This window comes from Cololabis saira, chromosome 9 (assembly GCF_033807715.1).
Source record: "Cololabis saira isolate AMF1-May2022 chromosome 9, fColSai1.1, whole genome shotgun sequence".
NCBI classification, from domain to species: domain Eukaryota; kingdom Metazoa; phylum Chordata; class Actinopteri; order Beloniformes; family Belonidae; genus Cololabis; species Cololabis saira.
Window position 1 is genome coordinate 1,163,367 of NC_084595.1, and position 15,041 is coordinate 1,178,407.

The window sequence follows — 15,041 nt, forward strand, 5'->3', positions numbered from 1 at the left end:
CATTTGTAGATGTTGATGTTACATTTGTAGATGTTGATGTTACATTTGTAGATGTTGATGTTACATTTGTAAATGTCGATGTTACATTTGTAGATGTTACATTTGTAGATGTTGATGTTACATTCGTAGATGGTGATGTTATATTTGTAGATGTCGATGTTACATTTGTAGATGGTGATGTTACATTTGTAGATGTCGATGTTACATTTGTAGATGTTGATGTTACATTTGTAGATGTCGATGTTACATTTGTAGATGGTGATGTTACATTTGTAGATGTTGATGTTACATTTGTAGATGTTGATGTTACATTTGTAGATGGTGATGTTACATTTGTAGATGTTGATGTTACATTTGTAGATGGTGATGTTACATTTGTAGATGTCGATGTTACATTTGTAGATGGTGATGTTACATTTGTAGATGGTGATGTTACATTTGTAGATGTTGATGTTACATTTGTAGATGTTGATGTTACATTTGTAGATGGTGATGTTACATTTGTAGATGTTGATGTTACATTTGTAGATGTTACATTTGTAGATGTTGATGTTACATTTGTAGATGTTACATTTGTAGATGTTGATGTTACATTTGTAGATGTTACATTTGTATATGGTGATGTTACATTTGTAGATGTTGATGTTACATTCGTAAAGGTTGATGTTACATTTGTAGATGTCGATGTTACATTTGTAGATGTTGATGTTACATTTGTAGATGTTGATGTTACATTTGTAGTTCTTGATGTTACATTTGTAGAGGTTGATGTTACATTTGTAGATGTCGATGTTACGTTTGTAGATGTCGATGTTACATTTGTAGATGTCGATGTCACATTTGTAGATGTTGATGTTACATTTGTAGATGTCGATGTTACATTTGTAGATGTTGATGTTACATTTGTAGATGTCGATGTCACATTTGTAGATGTTGATGTTACATTTGTAGATGTTGATGTTACATTTGTAGAAAGTGATGTTACATTTGTAGATGTTGATGTTACATTTGTAGATGTTGATGTTACATTTGTAGAAAGTGATGTTACATTTGTAGATGTTGATGTTACATTTGTAGATGTCGATGTTACATTTGTAGATGGTGATGTTACATTTGTAGATGTCAATGTTACATTTGTAGATGTTGATGTTACATTTGTAGAAAGTGATGTTACATTTGTAGATGTTGATGTTACATTTGTAGATGTCAATGTTACATTTGTAGATGTTGATGTTACATTTGTAGAAAGTGATGTTACATTTGTAGATGTTGATGTTACATTTGTAGATGTCGATGTTACATTTGTAGATGTTGATGTTACATTTGTAGATGTCGATGTTACATTTGTAGATGTTGATGTTACATTTGTAGATGGTGATGTTACATTTGTAGATGTCAATGTTACATTTGTAGATGTCGATGTTACATTTGTAGATGTCGATGTTACATTTGTAGATGTTGATGTTACATTTGTAGATGTTGATGTTACATTTGTAGATGTCGATGTTACATTTGTAGATGTTGATGTTACATTTGTAGATGTCGATGTTACATTTGTAGATGTCGATGTTACATTCGTAAAGGTTGATGTTACATTTGTAGATGGTGATGTTACATTTGTAGATGTTGATGTTACATTTGTAGATGTTGATGTTACATTTGTAGATGTTGATGTTACATTTGTAGATGTTGATGTTACATTTGTAGATGTTGATGTTACATTTGTAGATGTTGATGTTACATTTGTAGATGTTGATGTTACATTTGTAGATGTCGATGTTACATTTGTAGATGGTGATGTTACATTTGTAGATGGTGATGTTACATTTGTAGATGTCGATGTTACATTTGTAGATGTTGATGTTACATTTGTAGGTGTCGATGTTACATTTGTAGAGGTTGATGTTACATTTGTAGATGTTGATGTTACATTTGTAGATGTCGATGTTACATTTGTAGATGTTGATGTTACATTTGTAGATGTTGATGTTACATTTGTAGATGTCGATGTTACATTCGTAGATGTCGATGAGATCAGTGGAGAAAAGCTCAGAGTTCAGAGTTCAGGCCTCCCTAAATTTAGCAGAAGCTTCATCGGACAAACATCTGCTGAAATATGACCTTTTATTATTAACTTTAACGTTGACAATATTAAATTCAAACGTTATTAAACAGTGTTGGGATAGTAGGGAGTTTACAGCCGACACCAACAGATTTAGCGTCGCCACCCGTCCCTTGAAATACGGAATCGTAATTGGGAATTAAAAGTTCCATATTGAACAAATACAGACATATATTATTACGCTATTATTTACTGATGTCAAAATCTACAATTTTTATATTTCTGAAAGGTGACGACGCTAAACAGATAAATCTGAAACTTCAGACAGAAACTCCGGTACACTACCACTAACAAGACGACTGTGTGTGTGTGTGTGTGTGTGTGTGTGTGTGTGTGTGTGTGTGTGTACGTACATGTGTGTGTGTGTGTGTGTGTGTGTGTGTATGTGTTCATGTGTATGTATGTGTGTGTGTGTGTGTGTACATGTGTATGTGTGTGTGTGTGTGTGTGTGTGTGTACATGTGTGTGTGTGTGTGTGTGTGTGTGTGTGTGTATGTGTTCATGTGTATGTATGTGTGTGTGTGTGTGTGTACATGTGTATGTGTGTGTGTGTGTGTGTGTGTGTGTGTACATGTGTATGTGTGTGTGTGTGTGTACATGTGTATGTGTGTGTGTGTGTGTGTGTGTGTGTGTGTCCGTGTGTGTGTATGTGTGTTCATGTGTATGTATGTGTGTGTGTGTGTGTGTGTACATGTGTATGTGTGTGTGTGTGTGTGTGTGTGTGTGTGTGTGTCCGTGTGTGTGTATGTGTCTGTTAGCAGCAGCCTCCCCCGACGTCACCAGGAAGTGTGTTGTCTCTCCGAGGGGGCGGAGTCCCAGGATCCCCCGCCATCGTCATCACGGTAAGAGATGATCACATGACTGTGACCACATGACCAGCCCTGAGATACATCACTGGCCACGGTTACATGATGTTCTTTAATTCAGAATTAATTATTCAGAATTAAATAATTCAGAATTAAACTATTTTCCTTGACATTTTTAAAATTTTTTATTTTAATTTGTTTATTTATTTATTTTTTTTTAATTATTTTCTTTATTTTTTGTTTGTTTGTTCTTTTGTCTTGTTTTTTTCTATTCTATTTTTCTTTTCTTTTTTTAATAAAATAAAATTATTTTTTTATGATTATTTTTTTTATTTCATTTTATTTTTTATTTTATTTTATTTTATTATTTATACTTTTATTTTTCATTTTATTTATTTTATTTTATTTTATTTTTTTAATGAGTGTTTACCTGATCGTGTAATTATTCTATTGGGATTTAAAATCGTAATAAACCAGACACTTCGGAATTAAGTTTAATTCAGAATGGCCATTTTCATTCAGGAATCAGGTGTTTACACAGTAATTTTGACTCATTTTAAATCAGATTTAACTTTAATCCTGAATTAAAGGCCATTTTGAATCATATTTAAATTTAATCCTAAATTAAAGGCCTTTTTAAATTTTACTCATTTTAAACCAGATTTAACTTTAATTCTGAATTAAGGCCATTTTAAATCATATTTAACTTTAATTCTGAATTAAGGCCATTTTAAATCATATTTAACTTTAATTCTGAATTAAAGACCATTTTAAATCTGATTTAACTTTAATTCTGAATTAAAGGCCATTTTAAATCTGATTTAACTTTAATCCTGAATTAAAGGCCATTTTAAATCGTATTTAACTTTAATTCTGAATTAAAGACCATTTTAAATCATATTTAACTTTAATTCTGAATTAAAGGCCATTTTAAATCGTATTTAACTTTAATTCTGAATTAAAGGCCATTTTAAATCGTATTTAACTTTAATCCTGAATTAAGGCCATTTTAAACCAGATTTAACTTGATTTCGTATTTAAGGCCAGACTGGACGACGGCGTCGTCGGCTACAAAGATCTGGCGGCTCTGCCGACGGAGAAATCCATCCTGGACATCGAGAGACCGGATCTGATGATCTACCAGCCGCATTTCAGCTACAGCCCCCTGGAGGTGAGAACCGGACCTGGTCCTGGTCCTGGACCAGGACCAGGTCCAGGTCTGGACCTGGTCCTGGTCCCTAGTGGTCCCTAGAGGGCCTGAAGGTCTGGATCTGATGATCTACCAGCCGCATTTCAGCTACAGCCCCCTGGAGGTGAGAACCAGACCAGGACCAGGTCTGGACCTGAACCAGGACCAGGTCTAGACGTGGACCAGGACCAGGATCTGTCCATATGGAGGATTTTTTGTGCCAAAATTAGATTAGATTAGATTTAATTAATTAATTAATTCGGAAATTAAATATGACATTCATTAATTAAATGTGTCATTAATTTATTAAATGCTGAAATAATAAATATATTTTTTTACTTAAAGGAGCCGTCTGTAAGAAATGTCCAAAACTGGTACTGCAGTCACTTTCAAAATATTGTTGAGCGGCGTGTACCCTCCCCCTCCTCCCCCCGACCAGAGGTTGCCAGGTAGGCTGCAGAATGCAGCAGGAACGTAGGCTGCCATGGCTGCCATAATTAGAGCCGAGCTGGCAACCCGGATGCTGAAACAATACTGACTTGGTGATTGGGAGATAGGTGGAGGGTGGAGCTTCAGAAACAATACTGACTTGGTGATTGGGAGATAGGTGGAGGGTGGAGCTTCAGAAACAATACTGACTTGGTGATTGGGAGATAGGTGGAGGGTGGAGCTTCAGAAACAATACTGACTTGGTGATTGGGAGATAGGTGGAGGGTGGAGCTTCAGAAACAATACTGACTTGGTGATTGGGATATAGGTGGAGGGTGGAGCTTCAGAAACAATACTGACTTGGTGATTGGGAGATAGGTGGAGGGTGGAGCTTCAGAAACAATACTGACTTGGTGATTGGGAGATAGGTGGAGGGTGGAGCTTCAGAAACAATACTGACTTGGTGATTGGGAGATAGGTGGAGGGTGGAGCTTCAGAAACAATACTGACTTGGTGATTGGGAGATAGGTGGAGGGTGGAGCTTCAGAAACAATACTGACTTGGTGATTGGGAGATAGGTGGAGGGTGGAGCTTCAGAAACAATACTGACTTGGTGATTGGGAGATAGGTGGAGGGTGGAGCTTCAGAAACAATACTGACTTGGTGATTGGGAGATAGGTGGAGGGTGGAGCTTCAACATAAACATCAGTTGAGGGCTGCAACTCCTCTTTTTAAACTGGAATATCCTGGCTTGAGTGCTGTTGTCAGTGACATAAGTATTTGAAATGAACATGATTTCTGTTGACATATCGGGGTCATTTTATGATTCGTTTTATTATTGCTCTTACATACAGCTCCTTTAAAGGAGCATGAGGCAGGATTGAGGCAGGATTTATGATAAAAATCCGTATACCTTTTAAGTTTTCTAGTAATAATGTCAGATGAAGCGTTCCAAACCCAAAAGAATGATTCCTCTAGTGTATCTCTCCTTTGCCTTGAACAGGCTGTTGCTGCAAAATGTGCTGCAATTCGGTCCCGAATTTCCCGCGCTGTCCTGCGGATGTGACGTCACATGACGCTGCATGCTCGTTCTCCCCGTTCTCCCGTGCCGGCTTCACTGTTGGCTGCAGTACCCCCGACGGCCGTCGTGGTGAAGCGTGGCGCTAGAGAGTCTCATTTCTTAAAAGGAGCCTCAAGCTCCTTTTAAGAAATGAATTGTGTTTTAATTAATTAATGACATTTAATTCAAATTTTAATTAATTAATGACACATTTAATTAATTAATGATATATTTCATTACCATTTTAATTAATTAATGATGTATTTATTTATTTATCCATAAGAAGCATCTCTATAAATAAATGCATAAAATACTCCAGATGTTTCTCACCTGAATTTACATATTTCTGTTCTATTTTTTGTCTTTCTTTGAATCTATTTATAGATGTAAGTTTTAATCTATTTTTACCTCCGTTTCTCCCCAGAGGTCGATGTCTCCTCGATCCATCTCTCCGTCTCCAGAGGTGAGAGATGTGTGTAAATATATATATATATATATATATATATATATATATATATATATATATATATATACACACACACAATTGTTATATGAATATCAATAATAACATCCTCACACCTAATTACACTGATATAAATATAACCAGTTATAAGTTAATATATCAGTATCAACAAATACAAAATAGAAAACAAAAACTCATATCAGCAGTCCCCCCAGACCGCCCAGACCTCCAGAACCCTCTGATCTGCAGCTTCTCTGGTGTTTTCCAGAACTCCTCCAAGGAGGCCCGGGAGTGGCTGGAGAACCGGTCTGCTGGATGTTCCTCCCCGGGTTCCTCGGCCCAGAGCAGCAGAACCTCAGACACCCCCCCCACCGGGGCCCCCCCCACTGGGGCCCCCCCCACCGGGGCCCCCGGCCCCCCGTCGTCTGGAACCAGGACCAGCATGCATCACTTCCACACACCCGGTAAACACACACTCTCCGTTCACCTCCATGTCAACCAGGATTGGGACGATACAGGCCCCCCCGGGGGGGGGGAAGATACTTACGATTCAATACTGTGGCGACACTGTATCTGACGGTATCTCGTTGTATCTGGTTGTCCCGGCACATCCAGGTGATCTTCGTGTCTCCACGTCTTCGTGGCGTTCGAAACCCGGAGACTGCGTTGGGGGGGGCTGATAAGAGGGGGGGCCGAGGAAGGCGTTGAGTTGAGGGAGGTGGTTATCAGTAAGTGTCTGTGAAGCGATGAGTCCGTCCGTGAACTTCACTCAGAGCTGCTCTCAGCCAATGTCCTTGATGTTATCAGACGGCTCGGTCAGTTCTGAAACAGGTCCACAGATGTTCCTGAGAGGGGAGGGCTAGTGGGGGCAGAGTCACCTTGTTTACATTCCACCAGGGAGATTGTGACCAGAGCGATCGGCCAAAACCGCCCTGTCAAGGCCAGATTATAGAATCAACAATTATATTGAAAATAGACAGACTCAGTAATTTTCCGTCTGCCTTCAGTCTCTGGTTCATCAATGGCGACTCCAATCAGACGAATTTGTGATCAATTCCCGCCAAGCCGAGCTTCCAACTCCATCTTACCAATGAGCTCAAAGACGCCGCCAGCCTGAGATTCTGTTCAAGAATCACATCCAGCTTACGGCTTTGCTCCCCCAGCGTTAAAGTCTGAGTGTTGATCACCTTGCTTGATCCTTCAGCCACGTCCGGCAGCTCTGAAAGAGCCAGAACAGCTGTCGACGACTTACGCGTTTGTCGGTAGACCAGGAATCCCCCTCCTCCGATCAGGAGAAATCCTGCTATCATAAATCCAATTATGAAGCATCTTCAACGTCCTCGACAGACAGAATCCCCAAACACAACGGTTTCCAATGTTTCCAGGAATCCATTGTGTATCCAGTAAAAAACCTCCCATGGGGGCAGGAGGGCTCCCTTACCCCCTGACTTATGATTGTGCTGAGAGACCAGTTAATCAATTCCATGATTGTAGAGTTTGGGAGGAGTGAAAATAAGAGACTCTGAAGACGAGACAAACTAAAGCAGTAGCAGCAGATAGGGAGGGAGAGGAGCAGAAAAGAGTCCGCCTTCGTCGAGAGTTGGAAGAAGAGGTTGTATCTGGTTAGTTTGTTTCCAACGTTTGTTTCTAACGTTTGTTTCCAACGTTTGTTTCTAACGTTATTTTTAACGTTTGTTTCTAACGTTATTTCTGTCCTTCCATCAGGAAACGGCAGCAACATTTATAAAAAGCCTCCCATCTACAAACAAGGTCAGTCCAACAACAACAACATCAGTGGAGTTTCCACTTCCAAACAAACAAACAGGGGGCGGGGCCTAATCCACCGTTATACAACCTGCAGGGGCGGAGCATAAAGGGGGCGGAGCCTAATCCTTTCTGTTTGACTGGGCAAGAGAATTAAATAAAACTAATTAAAATCTGGTTTAAAAAAAAGAAAGGTTCAAGGGTTCCAGAGTTAAATTAAAACAAGTTTACCATGAAGAACTTACAAGCTAATAGCTCAGAAACTCAGGTCAAAGGTCAAAGGTCAGGACTGAGATCTTATTCATGAAAGTACAAACACACACATTTACAGCCTATTATATAATTATATTCATAGACTCCAGAAATCTCCACGTTTAACACCATCACACCTCCGTTTAAAACATTACAAATACTAACAATCAAACAGGAATCCTGGTGTTTAAAGTCTCTCCGTTAACTTTACCCAGACATTTACTCTTCATTATTTACAGTTTAATTCTTATTATCATCATCATTATCATTCTTTTTAATCATCATCAATGATTTTATATTTCCTTCTGTAGAAGCAGCTGATAAATGTTCATTTCTGTATCAAAGTGTTGATGTGGAACCGTTTAAAACATCTCAGTTTAAGAACATTATCTGTATTCAAAAGAAAATTGGAAAAAGGTTTATAGGTTTTTTTCATTCAGCATTATTAAAATATATTAAAATATATTATTGATTTTCTTGTTCCAGACTCGTTTGATTGATTGATTTTCTTGTTCCAGACTCGTTTGATTGATTGATTTTCTTGTTCCAGACCCGTCCTCCTCCGTTCTTCTCCAGGGGAAACACATCGAGGAATTGATCATTGAATCCTCCAAGTTTCCGGCAGCTCGACCTCCAGACCCGAACCAGCCGTCCCGGATCGAGACCGAGTCCTGGCCCTGCCCGCCCTCGCTGGCTGTGATCGGTACGATCAATACACCAATCAATACATCAATGACACATATACACACCTGGCCCTGCCCGCCCTCGCTGGCCGTGATCGGTACGATCAATACGATCAATAACACACATACACACACCAGTCCTGGCCCTGCCCGCCCTCGCTGGCCGTGATCGGTACGATCAATACGATCAATAGCACACATACACACACCAGTCCTGGCCCTGCCCGCCCTCGCTGGCCGTGATCGGTACGATCAATACACCAATCAATACATCAATAACACATATACACACCTGGCCCTGCCCGCCCTCGCTGGCCGTGATCGGTACGATCAATACGATCAATAACACACATACACACACCAGTCCTGGCCCTGCCCGCCCTCGCTGGCCGTGATCGGTACGATCAATACGATCAATACGATCAATAACACACATACACACACCAGTCCTGGCCCTGCCCGCCCTCGCTGGCCGTGATCAGTACGATCAATACGATCAATAACACACATACACACACCAGTCCTGGCCCAGCCCGCCCTCGCATGGTACGATCAATACGATCAATAACACACATACACACACATAGCCACACAGACATACACACACTGTTGAAGAATAAATGGACCCCTTACCGCTGATAATTTAGATAAAAGTCACTGGTGTGTCGTTGGTCTGGAAAAGGAGTTTCCATCGAAGGGTTATTGTCATCCGGGTCACGGCACCAAATTGTTGAAGAATAATATAAAACCAGTTCAGGAGTCCGCTGTGGTGTAGAGAGGTTTATTCAGTAGCCGGCGGTGAGCAGAGTTTTATTCAGTAGCCGGCGGTGAGCAGAGTTTTATTCAGTAGCCGGCGGTGAGCAGGGTTTTATTCAGTAGCCGGCGGTGAGCAGAGGTTTATTCAGTAGCCGGCGGTGAGCAGGGTTTTATTCAGTAGCCGGCGGTGAGCAGGGTTTTATTCAGTAGCCGGCGGTGAGCAGGGTTTTATTCAGTAGCCGGCGGTGAGCAGGGTTTTATTCAGTAGCCGGCGGTGAGCAGAGTTTTATTCAGTAGCCGGCGGTGAGCAGAGTTTTATTCAGTAGCCGGCGGTGAGCAGAGGTTTATTCAGTAGCCGGCGGTGAGCAGGGTTTTATTCAGTAGCCGGCGGTGAGCAGAGGTTTGTTCAGTAGCCGGCGGTGAGCAGGGTTTTATTCAGTAGCCGGCGGTGAGCAGGGTTTTATTCAGTAGCCGGCGGTGAGCAGAGTTTTATTCAGTAGCCGGCGGTGAGCAGAGTTTTATTCAGTAGCCGGCGGTGAGCAGAGTTTTATTCAGTAGCCGGCGGTGAGCAGAGGTTTATTCAGTAGCCGGCGGTGAGCAGGGTTTTATTCAGTAGCCGGCGGTGAGCAGAGGTTTGTTCAGTAGCCGGCGGTGAGCAGGGTTTTATTCAGTAGCCGGCGGTGAGCAGGGTTTTATTCAGTAGCCGGCGGTGAGCAGAGTTTTATTCAGTATCCGGCGGTGAGCAGAGTTTTATTCAGTAGCCGGCGGTGAGCAGAGTTTTATTCAGTAGCCGGCGGTGAGCAGAGGTTTATTCAGTAGCCGGCGGTGAGCAGGGTTTTATTCAGTAGCCGGCGGTGAGCAGAGGTTTGTTCAGTAGCCGGCGGTGAGCAGGGTTTTATTCAGTAGCCGGCGGTGAGCAGGGTTTTATTCAGTAGCCGGCGGTGAGCAGAGTTTTATTCAGTAGCCGGCGGTGAGCAGAGTTTTATTCAGTAGCCGGCGGTGAGCAGGGTTTTATTCAGTAGCCGGCGGTGAGCAGAGTTTTATTCAGTAGCCGGCGGTGAGCAGAGTTTTATTCAGTAGCCGGCGGTGAGCAGAGTTTTATTCAGTAGCCGGCGGTGAGCAGGGTTTTATTCAGTAGCCGGCGGTGAGCAGAGGTTTATTCAGTAGCCGGCGGTGAGCAGGGTTTTATTCAGTAGCCGGCGGTGAGCAGAGGTTTGTTCAGTAGCCGGCGGTGAGCAGACCTACAGAGCGGGTCTGGGTTGGTGTGCTGACCCAGAGTGGTTGGAATCATGACTTTTATACAGTAAGTTCAAAGCACAAAAGGCATGAATAAACAAGCCAAGTGAGAGATGAAAAGCAATTTACAGTCGGATGTGATCTGTGGCCAAATGTCATTATCGGGCATTTGGCCTGACTGTCACTAAGTTCTAAATTACCCCTAGGGAGTTCTCGTGATTCAAGTCTGTTTGAAGCTACTTCCAAGGTGTTGTTTCTGCAGGGGGGTAGGAAGCTGGGTCTTCACGTGACAATGTGTCTCAACAACACACATAGCCATACACACATACACACACATAGCCACACAGACATACACATAGACACACGTACACACACATAGCCACACAGACATATGCATATACACACACATACACACACATACACACACACATAGCCACACAGACATACACATACACACATACACACACATAGCCACACAGACATATACACACATACACACACATAGCCACACAGACATATACATATAAACACACATGCACACACATAGCCACACAGACATATACACACACACATACACACATAACCACACAGACATATACATACACACGCACATAGCCACACAGACATATACATACACACACACACATACACACACACACATATCCACACAGACATAGCCACAAAGACATATACACACATACACACATAGCCACAAAGACATATACATACACACACATACACACACATATCCACACAGACATATATATACACACACACACACACACACACACACACACACACACACACACACACACACACACACACACACACACACACACACACACAAATAGCCACACTGACATATACACACATACACACACATAGCCACACACACACATACACACACACACACACACACACACACACACACACACACACACACACACACACACACACACACAGACATACACACACACACACACACACACACACACACACACACACACACACACACACACACACATACACACACACACACACACACACACACACACACACACACACACACACACACACACACACACACACACACACACAAAGACAGATACACCGGCTCGTTCACCTTCATGCTTGAATTATTTAATTCTGAATTAAAAACATCATGTAACCGTGGCCACTGACTCTTTATGTCCTTGTTTCCTCCTTTGTCCCCTTACCTGCTTCCTTTCCTTACCTCCTTGTCCACTTGTCTCCTTGTCCCCTTACCTGCTTCCTTTCCTTGTCTCCTTGTCTCCTCAGAGAGGGAGTGGAGGAGGAGGAGTCGGCTGGACGAGGAAGAGGAGGATGAGGAGGATGAAGAGCTGTGGGGCCTGAAGACGCTTCACAACCAGCAGCTGAACCAGGTGATCAGTTATTGATCGGTTATTGATCTGTTCACAACCAGCAGCTGAACCAGGTGATCAGTTATTGATCAGTTATTGATCAGTTATTGATCGGTTATTGATCAGTTATTGATCAGTTATTGATTGCTTCACAACCAGCAGCTGAACCAGGTGATCAGTTATTGATCGGTTATTGATCAGTTATTGATCGGTTCACAACCAGCAGCTGAACCAGGTGATCAGTTATTGATCGGTTATTGATCAGTTATTGATCGCTTAACAACCAGCAGCTGAACCAGGTGATCAGTTATTGATCGGTTATTGATCAGTTATTGGTCGGTTATTGATCGGTTCACAACCAGCAGCTGAACCAGGTGGACGCAGTCGGAGGACGATGATTCACTGATTGATGAGTGATTGACAGCTGATTCTCTGCCAATCGGTTCTTGATCGGTAATTGATCGGTTCCTGATCGGTTACTGATTGATTACTGATCAGTTATTGATCGGTTATTGGTCGGTTACTGATCGGTTACTGATCAGTTATTGATCGGTTATTGATTGGTTCCTCTGTTTTCAGGTTCAGTCCAATCTGGGTCGGATCATCTTGAAGGAGGAGATTCAAACGTCTGCTCCTCTGAGGAGGAAAACCCGGTCCCTACCGGACCAGAACCAGAACCAGAACCCTGGTACCAGAACCTCCACACACACACACACACACACACACACACACACACACACACACACACACACACACACACACACACACTGTCTGAACCAGTTTTAAACCAGTGTAGCAGGGCGAGTGCTACCGGGCCGACCGACAGAGAGGACACGGAGTTTCAGTGCAAGAATGTTTTATTTGCAATCACCGCCGCACAAGCAGCACCTTCTCCCAGCGGCAGACCAGCCGCAGCTTCTCTGTCTCTCCTTATCAGGCTGGCAGGGTGGAGAGGCTGACGGGCCACACCGGTGTCCCGTCAGGGTGGAGAGGCTGACGGGCCACACCGGTGTCCCGTCAGGGTGGAGAGGCTGATGGGCCACACCAGTGTCCCGTCAGGGTGGAGAGGCTGACGGGCCACACCGGTGTCCCGTCAGGGTGGAGAGGCTGATGGGCCACACCAGTGTCCCGTCAGGGTGGAGAGGCTGACGGGCCACACCGGTGTCCCGTCAGGGTGGAGAGGCTGACGGGCCACACCTGTGTCCCGTCAGGGTGGAGAGGCTGACGGGCCACACCGGTGTCCCGTCAGGGTGGAGAGGCTGACGGGCCACACCGGTGTCCCGTCAGGGTGGAGAGGCTGACGGGCCACACCGGTGTCCCGTCAGGGTGGAGAGGCTGACGGGCCACACCTGTGTCCCGTCAGGGTGGAGAGGCTGACGGGCCACACCTGTGTCCCGTCAGGGTGGAGAGGCTGACGGGCCACACCGGTGTCCCGTCAGGGTGGAGAGGCTGACGGGACACCGGTGTCCCGTCAGCCTGAGTGGCTGCAGCTCCTCCACCCTGCCACAACCGGTCTGAACCAGTCTGAACCAGTCTGAACCAGTTTCTCTCTCTCAGGCTCCAGGTTGGTTTATTTCCCAGAATCCTCCAGGAGCGACTATTTCCCAGCATCCTCCAGGAGCGGCCCGTCCAGCGTGAGTCGTCCTTTAACTTTAACTAATAAAAGACTAAACTACGTTCACCGAGTTCTGAACCACCAATAGAGATGAACCTGGGCTGATGACATCATCACGATGACGTCATAACGATGATGTCATCGTGATGACGTCATCACGATGACATCATCGTTATGACATCATCACGGTTCAGGACACCAGTGGGCGGAGCTACATCGGCCACATGATCAGAATCAACAGTTATTCTCTTTAGTCTTTAATTATATTAATGAAATGGTTCAAATTAAATCAATAAAAGTATTTGTTTCACATATAGAAGTAATAAAAATAATCCTATGAGGGTTGTACCGGCGCTGACCACCGGGGGGCAGCAGAGTTCTTTCATTTACCGCTGCAAGAGTTTGGGGTTTTAATCTAGTTTCTTTGGTTTGGTTGATTTGTAAATGTTTTATTGTGTAAATCATATTTGTAGCAACTTTAAACTCCACTAAAGTTTCCTTGGTGCCGTCTGAAGGTTGTGTGTTTGATTCCAGCTCCGGTCTGCAGAGTTCAGCTCAGAGAAAACTCCACCAGGTAACAGAACACGGGGATTGAACCAGCAACTGCTTTACAGTCGGATGTTTTTACCTCCAAACACCAGAAACAAGTTTAAATATTCTGCTGTTCCGACTCTTGGAGGTTCAGAAGTTAAACGATCACAGTTTCCAATAAACGTTTAAAACCTACATTTGATCAGAACCCTGGTTTCCATGTTTCTGAAACTGAGATTAAAATGTTTCTACCTGTTTCTGAAACTGAGATTAAAATGTCTCTTCCTGTCCTGTTTTTCTCTGCAGGGTTCCAGGTACGTCCTGCTCGTTTTCACCTCTCTGTAGCTTAGCGACGCCGCTAACAGTTGATTCCTGGTTTTTTGTGTCAGAACGGATCCAGGATGGACCGAGGAACGTCGCTGCCCAGCATGCTGGACAACAAGGTGAGAGGATGCTGATCACGGATCAATCAAGCTGCCAATCACGTATCAATCAAGCTGCCGATCACGTATCAATCAAGCTGCTGATCACGTATCAATCAAGCTGCCGATCACGTATCAATCAAGCTGCTGATCACGTATCAATCAAGCTGCCGATCACGGATCAATCAAGCTGCCGATCACGGATCAATCAAGCTGCTGATCCCGTATCAATCAAGCTGCCGATCACGTATCAATCAAGCTGATCGGCTGGAAAATACAGAAAAGTATCTGGATAATACTGAAAGTAGTGGACCGTCTTTAGCTTTCCTCT

The 15,041-nt window shown here is 43.2% G+C and overlaps 1 protein-coding gene across 3 annotated transcripts in view; it reads left to right on the forward strand.

Moving 5' to 3' along the window:
* The window catches only part of LOC133451347 (dematin-like), a 31,287-nt gene that overhangs the window by 7,275 nt on the left and 8,971 nt on the right, over positions 1-15,041 (forward strand). The window contains exons 4-15 of one of the 3 annotated variants that reach the window (XM_061730319.1): positions 2,881-2,964; positions 3,971-4,099; positions 6,031-6,069; positions 6,338-6,533; positions 7,795-7,839; positions 8,636-8,788; positions 12,060-12,163; positions 12,722-12,830; positions 13,700-13,776; positions 14,292-14,331; positions 14,595-14,602; positions 14,678-14,731. In XM_061730319.1, coding sequence (XP_061586303.1) covers positions 2,881-2,964; positions 3,971-4,099; positions 6,031-6,069; positions 6,338-6,533; positions 7,795-7,839; positions 8,636-8,788; positions 12,060-12,163; positions 12,722-12,830; positions 13,700-13,776; positions 14,292-14,331; positions 14,595-14,602; positions 14,678-14,731 — 1,038 coding nt within the window. Of the gene's footprint in view, positions 1-2,880; positions 2,965-3,970; positions 4,100-6,030; positions 6,070-6,337; positions 6,534-7,794; positions 7,840-8,635; positions 8,789-12,059; positions 12,164-12,721; positions 12,831-13,699; positions 13,777-14,291; positions 14,332-14,594; positions 14,732-15,041 lie in introns of all 3 variants that reach the window. The other 2 variants (XR_009783161.1, XR_009783162.1) reach the window with 2 other exon arrangements.